This window comes from Notothenia rossii (assembly GCF_949606895.1).
Source record: "Notothenia rossii genome assembly, chromosome: 1".
NCBI classification, from domain to species: Eukaryota; Metazoa; Chordata; class Actinopteri; order Perciformes; family Nototheniidae; genus Notothenia; species Notothenia rossii.
Genome location: NC_136912.1, coordinates 79,182,318 through 79,193,883, shown reverse-complemented (window position 1 = coordinate 79,193,883; position 11,566 = coordinate 79,182,318). Strand labels below are relative to the sequence as shown.

The 11,566-nt window shown below is 40.3% G+C and overlaps 2 protein-coding genes across 2 annotated transcripts in view; one reads left to right on the top strand and one right to left on the bottom strand.

Annotated features, from left to right (window-relative positions):
- The window catches only part of LOC307019599 (dipeptidyl peptidase 9-like), a 9,423-nt gene extending 5,767 nt beyond the window's left edge, over positions 1 to 3,656 (top strand). The window contains 6 exon segments of the mRNA XM_079650603.1: positions 13 to 26; positions 160 to 306; positions 1,433 to 1,585; positions 1,804 to 1,946; positions 2,231 to 2,342; positions 2,430 to 3,656. Coding sequence (XP_079506729.1) covers positions 13 to 26; positions 160 to 306; positions 1,433 to 1,585; positions 1,804 to 1,946; positions 2,231 to 2,342; positions 2,430 to 2,522 — 662 coding nt within the window. The 3' untranslated portion in view covers positions 2,523 to 3,656.
- Positions 3,657 to 4,828: 1,172 nt separating this feature from the next.
- On the bottom strand, positions 4,829 to 7,807 carry LOC307028997 (angiopoietin-related protein 4-like). The gene is given in 8 exon segments (XM_079664508.1): positions 4,829 to 5,306; positions 5,395 to 5,673; positions 5,765 to 5,860; positions 6,028 to 6,141; positions 6,743 to 6,833; positions 6,987 to 7,097; positions 7,261 to 7,731; positions 7,733 to 7,807. Coding segments are annotated over 8 exon segments (1,395 nt in total). The 5' UTR covers positions 7,793 to 7,807; the 3' UTR covers positions 4,829 to 5,133.
- Positions 7,808 to 11,566: the final 3,759 nt, after the last annotated feature.

Genomic DNA, 11,566 nt, shown 5'->3' with positions numbered 1-11,566 from the left:
ATACTTCTTAAGAAATTCTTATTTTTGTCCTTTTTTACTTGAATAAATGGCAATTAATTTGTGCCTGTGGTCTTGTCAAAGCAAACAGACTGTCAAAGCTTTTCTTTAAGAAGGAATCAAAAGACCTAGCTGTAACCATGATTGTATTCTTTGTTCCAGGTCCAGCTAGTAAATAACTCGTACAAAGGAGTGAAGTACCTGCGGCTGAGCACGCTGGCGTCTCTTGGCTACGCCGTGCTGGTGATCGATGGACGAGGCTCCTGTCAGAGAGGACTCAAGTTTGAAGGAGCTGTGAAAGACAAAATGGTATTTAACACAAATCACCCGTCTGCTTCAGGACAGACTCACACAGGGACGATCTGTTAACACAAACTGGGACTAAATATCTTTGCAAACAACCTTTCTTTCCTTGACTTAGACAACATTAGACATGGTGATGCAAAATTAAATAGAAAATTAAAACTAGACTTTATTCTTATTTCTAGTGACAAAAAGAAGAAGAGACAAAATATTTTGGACAGTTTTTCTTATGAATGCAGCGTTCCCTGTCCTGTGTACTACACCAGCAGCACACAATAGCCGCTTTCACACCGCAGTACTTTTCCCACTTTAGTTCCGATATAGTTCTGAAATGTCGCGTTCACACCAAAAAGAGCCGGAACTAAAATGAGTTCATCAGAACCTTTTTACCCCCTTTTCCTTCCCTGCTAGAGAGCAGGTACTTTCGTGGGAGAAAAAGGTTCCTATGTCTGATTGGCTGGGCGGAATGCAAACCACGCCCCGTAAAAAGTTTTGTGAAGCCGCCATTTTATTATCCTCGCATTAGCATTATTAGCATTAGCCCAGCGCAGAAACGCAGAGAGACTAACTTATGGTAACACAAAAGGAAACATGGAGCGGTGGAGATGAGGAGGTGTCAGCGTTCTGGCGATTTACTCGGAAGGCTTCAGTAGAAGCTGCTGGGAGTCCCAGCAGCTTCTACTGAAGCCAGTTCCCAACTCCGGGGACTACCGGCCGGGGATTCCGGGTGGCAGTATACGCCGTGAAGTTGTTTGCGGCCTGCCAGTAAACCCAAAGCAGCAGCAGAAGAAGAAGAAGAAGTGACGTCAGCAACTTCATTTGCCTAATCCTTCCCCAGGAAATTATTCCGGTGTGAACGCGATCTTTACTTAGTTCATGTGAACTAAAGAGTTCTCATGAACTAAGTTCTCATGAACCTTTGGGAAAAGTACTGCGGTGTGAATGCGCCTAATGAACACAGTCCGGAGGAATAGCCACTTTGAGGTTTTAAGATCTTATTGTAGCTTCAAATGAGAAACACTGAGTAGCCACTACCTCCTGCATCCAAACTTTAGTGGAAGTAGTATATTATTTAGATTGCCAATGGAAGTGTGTTGTTGTGGGGGAGTAACCTCTGTTCTCCTCCAATCAGGGTCAGGTGGAGATTGAAGACCAGGTGGAGGGCTTGCACTACGTGGCTGAGAAGTACGCGTTTGTGGACCTGAGTCGTGTTGCCATCCACGGCTGGTCGTACGGAGGCTTCCTCTCCCTCATGGGCCTCATCCACAAACCGGACATTTTCAAGGTCAGAAACGCCACTGTTCACTCTGTCTGAGTGCTAACTGACGTGCAAGTGGGCAACCAGATTAACGGAAATAATTGCAGTTGTTTTAATAATCCTATTTTTCTTTAATTTACCATTTCAACTTCCATTTTTCAGCTTGTATTTCATCTGTGAAGAAAACTTTGATGTATTCTGTTTGACACTGTATTTGTGTTGTTTTCTTTGTTTTGTTTTTTTAGGTTGCCATCGCAGGAGCTCCGGTGACACTGTGGATGGCGTACGACACCGGATACACCGAGCGGTATCTGGACACGCCTGAGAAAAACCCCAAGGGTTACGAGGCTTGTTCCGTCGCCCTGCACGTCGACAAGCTCCCCAATGAGTAAGAGCTGTCTATTGAAAACACGGAATTTAGTTTCAATTCTCTAAATCTATTACTATTCAGTTACTGTCCACTATCATCCGTGACAAATACCCACTTTAGATTGCATTGTTATGCTGTAACTTCTGTCATAAATCACAGCAAAGATTGTATTTCACTTGTACCTTTAAGCTGCAGTGATCAGTGTCCCTGTCAGCTGTAAAATGTGTTACATTTAGTCCTACATGTTTACAAGTAAACAACACGGTCAGAGGAACTAAAACTCCTTCTCTCTGTTAACGCAGGCCCAACAGATTGCTGATCCTGCACGGGTTTCTAGATGAGAACGTGCACTTTTTCCACACCAACTTCTTGGTGTCTCAACTCATCCGCGCAGGAAAACCATACAGCCTGCAGGTAAGCCGATTGACACATTCATACTGACTTAAGTGAAGACTCTTCAGCTGATCCCATGTTAATTGAACATGTTTTTTGTTTCCCCAGATTTATCCCAACGAGCGACACAGCATCCGGTGTCCTGAGTCTGGAGAACATTACGAGATTACGCTGCTGCACTTCCTCCAGCAGAACCTCTGATAAGCCTTTCCAAACACTGACCTTTCCTCCCTCGCTTCCTAACCTCCTCTCCTTGTCTCTTCGTTCCATTTCCTTCATTTATTTAAACCTGCATCTCCTTTCACTTGGTTTTATGATTTGCTGAATGCAAGCTATGCCTCGTTGCAGTTCAATAGTTGTTTGGCAGTTTTAAAGGTGCTTTAGTTTTTTAGCATCAATGAATGAATACGAGATTTGAATATCGTTACCATAAAGGAGACTATCTCTGAGAGAAAGTGGTCTTGTAGTCTTAACACTGTATTTACAGTGAGGGGAAATCTGCTGGGATGCTTACAGGCCCCGTAACAAGCAGAGGGCGCCGTTCACCCTAAACACAGGGCTGGAACTTTCTGAGATTGATGTGATGGCAGACGGTGACAGAAAAACCATCACAGTGGGACAGTTGTGTTCAAAATGCTGCTCGGTGCTCCATTACTAGAACTTTATCAGCAATGCAAAAAGTACAGAAGTGGCTGCTGGGCTCAGTATTCTCTTTTTTCGTGCCATTCCTTTTTTTTATTGAACTTTTTTGGAACCCATTTGATATAGTTATAATTTTCTGTGTCTGAGAATAAACACTGGAGTAAATTAGTCATTGTAAAGCTCTAAAAGAGCAATCAAGCAAGCTCTTAAATCCCCTAGTGTGCTCTGTGCCCTCATGTGCCATCAAATACTTTTGATGTGCTGTGCCACACTTTTCCACATAAAAAAATGAATAATCACAGGCCACGATTTTATTGTGTTGTAAAACGAAATATTTTATGCAATCATAAACAATTGAAATATGTAGCGACATGTTGCTGTTTCACTCGCTTGCTTTATTTTCCGGGGAGCTTCTCTTTCTTCTTCTTCTGCTGCTGAGGACTTTTGCACATATTACGTATATTTGCCTTGGTGCCAACAAACTGACCTATAAGATGATGTATGACACAGCTGTTGGCAGTCTGAGGTGCCTTGCTCGTAAAGTATATATCAGGGAATCTGTCTGAGGACCTACGAGAATAAAATGCCTTTTTACGTGTGTGTCTGATGACCATCTGCAAGATGAGCTGCCATGAGCTCATCATGGTTAAATGTTCTCTCAGAAATGGAAGAAATAAACAGAAGTGAACAATCTTTTTCTACGTTTTGTCATCTCCTTAAATGTATTCTTTTAGAACGTTTTTAGATGTAATAATTTTGTCGAATAACACAAAAAATGGATGTCTTTATAATCCCCACCGGACCATTTCTTAAACAGTATTGGGCTTTTTGAGTTTAAAGAAAAGATTAAACAGGATTCAACTTCCCCTAAGTTTCTTTTTAAGGAAAGGCAAAAAAAAAAAGAAAGAAGAATAGAAGAATTCATATGCTTTACTTTACGTTAAACTTCCAATACATTATTGTCAACATATTTAATTACTAGTAGAAGTCCTGCATTCAAAATCTTACTTTAAGTAAAAGTACAAAAGTATTATCAGCAAAATGTATTTAAAGTACAACAAGTAAAAGTAATCAATGTGCAGGAAAATGGCCTTTATAATTGTATGTGACCCTTCTAGATAATATTGTTGCCTCAACTAGCATTTGACTGTAGTAGACAAACAAAGTTATTGACTTCTCTTAAAATAATTTGACCCTTTTGTGACTTAAACAGTTAGGTCCGCTAGTTTAATTTTTAGAGATGCATTTTTAAAAAAAATAATTGTAGTGGAACAAAATTACATTATTTCCCTTTTTAAATGTAGTTATTTAAATGTACATGGAATTACTCAAGTACGTCAAAATTGTACAGTACTTGCGTAAATGTACTTAGTTACTTACCACCTCTGCGAAATACTCAATATAAATATGTATTAGTATTGGTATTAAGAATTAAAACACTTATTAAAAATGGAAATATTTGAGATAAGATGTAGGTAAACCACGGACTCCACAGAACATTTCACATTTTCACCAAAGAGAAAACCTGTTAAGGAATTCATCTTAAACCATTTTTCATTAGAGAGATTTTATATTTATCCATTTACATTGATCCTGACGACTAAAAGACATTCTCCTGTAAATGTACTGTTTGTTCATTGAGCACAACATTTATTATGATTTCCCCAGCAGGGAGTAGCTGTTTCAAACTAGTGTGTGTGTGTGTGTGTGTGTGTGTGTGTGTGTGTGTGTGTGTGTGTGTGTGTGTGTGTGTGTGTGTGTGTGTGTGTGTGTGTGTGTGTGTGTGTGTGTGTGTGTGTGTGTGTGTGTGTGTGTGTGTGTGTGTGTGTGTCCTTTCACCTTCAAGCATGATCGAAGAGTCAGAATTTATCATACCTTTTTAAAAACTTTATTTTCGTCCACTTCATATAAATGAAATATAAAATGTGTATAAATGTCAAAAATAATACAGGGTTTATTACCAAGTAGACGTTTTTAAAAACACATATAGTAAGTCAAAGACAAACTAAGATTATGGAGCCCTTATAAAGGGAGTAAAGAAACGGTCAATATGACAACAAGTGACGGTATGGCATAGCATAGAAATATGTGATGATCCTGTGCATGATGGATCATTGGAGTTAAATGCAGTTTTCTTTGGTCCTTTGCTCTTTCATTGAGACTGATCTGCCTAATTATGTAACGTGGCGGGGGCCATCTTCAAAACAGTCGTCTTCACAGAGTAGTTTTGTCCCTTTGTGGACGTCCAAAACATCCCCTGTCTTCTGGACTGATGATGTCTCATCCCTCTCGCATATCTGCCATTCAGGTTTGACTCACCGCAGCTACTGAACCACCACCCACCTGAAACAAAAGAGCATTATTATTACAACTTTTCATTTTTCCTCGTATTAAACCACTCGCACAGTTTTGATTTGTAGAAGTTTCGTACCTGAGAGCAGCTCAGCACAGTTGGCGTCAGTGGAGAGGTCGTTGTCTCTGTCGGCCGTGGAGAAAGGAAGACCAGATTTTCCAGTCGTCATTATTTTCTCTTGAAGCCCGGACAATGACTCCAGGTGGAGAGCGAACTTCTTCTCTTCTCCGTCCAGTTTGATCTGATATTGAGCGTTGTGCTGCTGGTCTCCCGCCCAATCAGAGAGCTCCACCTGCAGGATGTACGGGCCTTGTCGAGAGAGAGAGTGGATGTTCTCCAAGCCCAACCAAAACTCACCTGGAGGGACGAGAAATATTAAGATTAATATTCACCACTGAGGTTTAATCATGCAGATGTTTAAATAACTCTTATGAGACAAGTTTCTCACCATTCAAGCTGCCAAAGCCTGTTTTATAGCTTTCCCACAGCTGGTTGAAGCTCTGGGATCCATCGTGACGTTTCTGGATGACAGTCCATCCACCTTCTGCAAAGAGAGAGGAACAATTAAGCTAAGACAAACTCTTCTCTGTGGTTGAAGCCGTTGAGACAGGTGTGGTTTGTAAGTACAAAAGTTGCTTCCCTCAGGAATGTGTTGTTGTTCTGTATAATCTACACTGGAGGACCTTTAGGGGAAGTTCCTGTTTGACTCACCTGAAGTCATTTCACAGAGCACGCTGAAGGGTTGGGAGCTCTCTGGTTGGATGGTGTAGACGCCACTGGCTCGCTGCCCTCGTACAAACAGATCATGACAATCTCTGGCCAGACCTGATAAAACCAGAACACAGAAAAACTCAGATTAGGTCCTTTGTTCAGACTGAAGCTGCAGCTTTCATTTGGGGAATTCATTCAGTACATCTGTAAGCATTGATGAGTCTCATGCTTGCTGTGTCTTTGCACCTCGCTCTTTGCATGTCCCATGAGCATGCAGTACAGTAGTCGTGTTTTAAAAACCACTGTCCTCATGTTCTCCTGATCTTTGGACTCTAGGTGAGCCGCTCTGCCAGCAAGTCAGGTATTATAAATTAAGGTTCAAAGGTTTTAGCTCTTATGTAACTTTAGGATAAATGAATAGTTATTGTGTCTCTGTGCACACAGAGCTGCCCATCCTGTAAAGTCTCTATTGTTGCAAAATCAATGATGTTGACAACGTTTTCTGTCGACGTATGTGTCTCCTCAAATCGGGATTGTATACCTTTCGTACTTGATAAGGAATGCCCAGAAAAGAAGAACATATGAAGGCCATGGTTCCTTAATTGTCCTTTGTTTTCAGCACTCAAAGGTCAAGCCTCTCACACCGGCTACAGGTCAAAGTCATCACTCATTTTGACTTAATTTCTTCCCCTCAGATCGACAGTTTGATTCTTACCTGATGCGTCTGTTCTCTGCTCTGCTGGCTCTCCTCTCAGCGCCATCTCTTCATCTCTCCGTCGGTGGGACTTCACTCTCTTATGTGCAATCTGGTGGATCACAGCAGGGTCAATAAACTATAACGTATCACTTACATTGATGCTGTCAACACTAATGTAATCCTGCAGCTGAATTGTTATGTTGACAGTTTTGTTCTCTCACCTCCTAAATCATGCGTGCTGTATATAAGTGGTGTATCTCACCTTGCTCTGCAGTGTTTGCAGGTGTAGGCTCTGCTTCTCCTGTCTTTCTTGCTGCTGCTGGATTTTCTCCACCAGCTGGTCAATGCGTCTGTTCTGAGCCGCCACCAGTCTCTGGAAATATAAAATGTCTCGTCAGCTACAGAGCATCATAGCGTTTTGCAGGATTACAGCTTTTATTACAATATATAATGCCTTTCTTTATGCCGGGGTATTTAGATAAGAAACTCTTTCACAGTTACACATTAACAACATGAGCACAGTATGCGTCTCTCACCTGGATGAGTGAGACCTCTGTGTAATTGATGCTGTCCAGTGTCGGCTCTTTGAGCACCTCATCCACTTTCTGTTCAAGTCTGTCCATCCTGGAGTGGATGTCCTCATTCTGTGTCCTCACTTCCCTTGACAGCTCTGCCTCCAGCCTCTCCTCCTCCTCCATTATGCTTATTGCCTTCAGAGCTTCTTCTTGCTGCTGCTGCCTCCTCTGCAGTTCGTCTACAGTAGCGTTGAAGGTCTTCAGTTTGGTGTTGATGTCCCTCACCTGGGCTTTGGTCTTGTCCACATGCTCCTTCAGACCCTGGCCTAGCTGCAGGAGGCCGTGAGCCACCACGTTCATGTCGTCCCAGGACGCTTGTTTATCCCGAGCTCTTCTGTCTGTGGGGAAAGAATCTCCTGCTTGCACTAAAATGAACAGCAAGAGGATGAGCAGTAGTGGCATATTCATCTTAGTGTCTGCTGAGATTCTCTTTCAGTATGAAAGCGGGTTCTGAAATGTTTCTCTGTCTCTGTCGTGTGCTGCTGAAGAGCATTGTGGGGGGTTTATAGCTCAGGGCTGCAGCAGAGGGCTCCTCTGATTGGCTCTCGGAGCAAGGAGGAGGGAATAGGGGGAGGCCTGGGGCGTGGAAATTCCTTCAAAGTAGTCACCCTCATAAGGACTTGATCATGATGCAATGGGAGGTTTTAATTACTGGTAAAGACTTAGTGAAACAGAAATAAAAGCTTGGATTCTCCTCACTTATCAATGCTCATAGCAAGTCTTTCTACCTAAAGTTTGTGGGTCAAATAAGGTACAATTACATTTAAATATCAATATGCTAGAGCCAACCTTTTAAACATTACATTTCTTGAATTGTCTGAGCAACAAGTCAAACATCGATTAAAATGCTTTACAAAATGTTTCATCTTAATATTCTGTTTGTATTAATACAACCTATAATGTAGTATACATCTAACTTAAGCATGCGTTTTTCAATCGCTAAATAATGCACATTTTACATCCCCAACACACTGATAATAATTAAATACTATCTTTCTAAGTTGTTTTCCATACGTCAATACAGATTAAACTGTTTTTTTTTTAAATAGCCTAATGCCAACACTTGTGAATACTCTTTTTTGTATTTTGTGTAAATTATACAAAGATACATTCAAATTGCAGTTTTTTAGAATGGTAAGCAACAAGATATAATGACTGATACTTGTATATTGTTTAAAGCTTTAAATATCTAACGTATTTAATATTGTTAAAATGTAAATGGGCGAGCCACTGAGTCCTCCGCATAAATCAGGAATGCCGGAGAGCACTCAAAGATGGAGGAGTCAGTGTGAGAAGTAGGGGAAAGTTCAACCCTCCGGCCTTCCTATTCACTCAATCCCGACAGCAATACACACACACACACACACACACACACACACACACACACACACACACACACACACACACACACACACACACACACAGCGCACGTGGTGTACTGATGAGGTACAGATGAGAAGCCGAACTCTGAAACACAAACATTCAGTATGTGGGTTGTCACATTTGTGAGAAGAGTATTTTTAAAGAGACATTTTACCCAAAGAAGGAAATACATTACACAATGTGTTGATTAGATAAAAGGGAACTTCCCCCTAAACTCTTAAAGTTAGTCTGCACTCATAAATATTTGATTAATCTATAACTTTAAACCAAAAGTGCCAGAAATTGACTATTTCCACCTCCTACATTGTGATAATGTGCTGCTTTTCTTAGAATTCACTTGAGTTTAGGGTTGTTGTTCAACAAAACAAACAACTTAAACAACATTCTCATCCTGGGCTTTAGGGAATTTTTGATAGGCTATTTTGTACTTCTTCACTCATTATACAAGCAAAAAGAAGACGATATTGTCAAATAAATGACATTGAACATTTCCATTGAACAGCCCTTAGCTTGTTTTAAAAAGAAAAGTGTCATCAGGAAGAATTTATTAACATGTAAATATGGTCAGATGTCTAAGATTTTAAAGCCATGCTAGCCGCTCTGTGGACAACATGCTAACATTATGTTTAGCAAGTGTAATCTTACCATGTTCCCCACCTGCGTTTAGCATGTTAGCATTCTAACATTAGCTAATTAGCACTCAACACAAAGTTCATCTGAAGCTAATGGGAAAAAAATCAGTTTAACGTATATTTTCTTCTAAATCAAAGTGTTGGAGTAATGTAAATGTGATGATGGTGTCACAAGAGAAAACAGCAAGCTTATTAAAAAAGGTTTTGCAATTCATCATCTTTAAGTATGCCCTGAATCCCATGACCATCCATTAGATATGTCCTTCAAAACCAAAAATGTGAACCTCATTTTGGCGCTAGCTAGGTGAAAAGTCAGAGGATCATCAATGTGGATAGGATTTGTTTTCCTGTATGACATGAATGTTTGAATCAAATATCATGACGATACATAAAATAATTGTTGAGATATTTAAGTTTAGACAATGGTTGACTGACCAACATTGTCATCCCAACGGCCCATGAAAGCTAAATGAAAACAAATGTCGAGAAAGGAAAAATGTTTGTGAGGTTTTTGTAGGTTATTTTGTGTAATTTGTGAAAAGGAAAACCCCAGATGATTTAAAATGAAACCGCACAAGGAGGAATGGTTGATGTGACATTTTGCACAGTTCCAAAGTAGCTACAGTATGATCAACCTTAAACAAACATTGACACACGAACTAGGATACCTGATTCTATATGTTTGTATTCCTAATATAGCCTAGTTGGGACACTCTGCTTTTACATAATTATTGGTTGTTCTGTGGTCTGTGCTGCAGTGCACGTAGGCCAGTGGCGCCCCATGACACTCGTGGGGCAGGCACGTGCACACATCAGACAGACATCAGAGTGGGCTTGAGCCCCTGCCCTTTTTCTTCCTCCAGAGAAAGTGCCCTTTTTTCCCCCTTTAAAATAAATAAATAAATGAATATCTACTGCTGTTTGTGCATAGTTTCCCTTTCCAAAAAGATATTGATTGAATACAAAAAATAAAATATCTGGTCGGGAGATTAAACTGTGAAGTTCCGATGCTCTCTCTCTATGATGAATTGGAAATGGGGGACCCTGATGTAAACAAGACGAAAGTCTTTTTCTGGTCTGCATCCCCTTAACAATTGTATGTTTTGAGCTGTACTGTACTGTACCCAATATACAAGCTGTTAATAAACTTTTCAATCAATCAATCAATCAATCAATCAATCAATCAATCAATCAAACCCTCCCTCCCTCCCTCCACGTCTCGCGCACATCGATGCGGACATCGGCAGTCACTTCAGACAGACAGGTAGCAGCACCTCCCACCTTTTAAGTCCCATGTTATGCCGGCTTTTCTTGGCTCGTTTGAAGGTGAGTGGTGATGACATGATTAAGCTGCCAGTGCCTTGAGTTTACAGCTAATTAGCCAAAAGACAAAAACAAATATAGTTAACTAAAGGCTACTAGCTAATGGATAAGTTAGCTCAAGGTTTAGTTAAGGCAATCTATCATGGGCATACAGGCTAATGTACTGTAGCCTAGGCCTAGTTAAGGGGAGACAGACACTAAAGGTGAATACAGTACAATGTGTATCTAATAACGTCATCACAATCGCCACATTAATATGCAAATTAGGCATTAGGACTAATTAAAATGCGCTCATTTGCATGCAGTGACGGCATTGCAGGTGTGAAGGATCAAACAAAAAACAAACAAAAAAGCATATCACCTCACAACTTCACCAGATAGTTACTTACGTCAAGTCAGTATTTTCCCCTTAAATGTTATTTGCTTGGTTGTAGCCTTTATTTAACCAGGTGAAAGCCCCTTGAGATCAAAAGATCTCTTTTTCAAGGGTGACCTGCAATTTATGTTTAAGTATGCAGATTAGCTTTACATCTATAGATTAATTCAGGCATTGTAGTAAAACGAACACCATTTATATTATGTTTTTTGGAAGTTGTCTTTCCATTAGAGTGAAAGAGAACGTGGAAGTAAAATAGACCAAAATAACTAAATGTACAAGTACGTGAAAAAATCTTTTAGCCTTGAATGTCCTGCCTTAAACAGTAACTTCATCATTTTGATTGTTGGCTGCTCATTTAGTAACTATTAATTGTACTAGTTTGTTGTCTGCTCTTGTGCTTAGTATACTATAGAAGACCATTGTCTCTGTGTTAACTGACTATTTTGTAGAATTCTGTTGAGTATTAAACACTTGCATGAGTGTGAGGGTATTAAAAATAAATTGGTCAGTAAGTCAGAGATGTGCAACCAGCCTATATTTAACTTTTTGT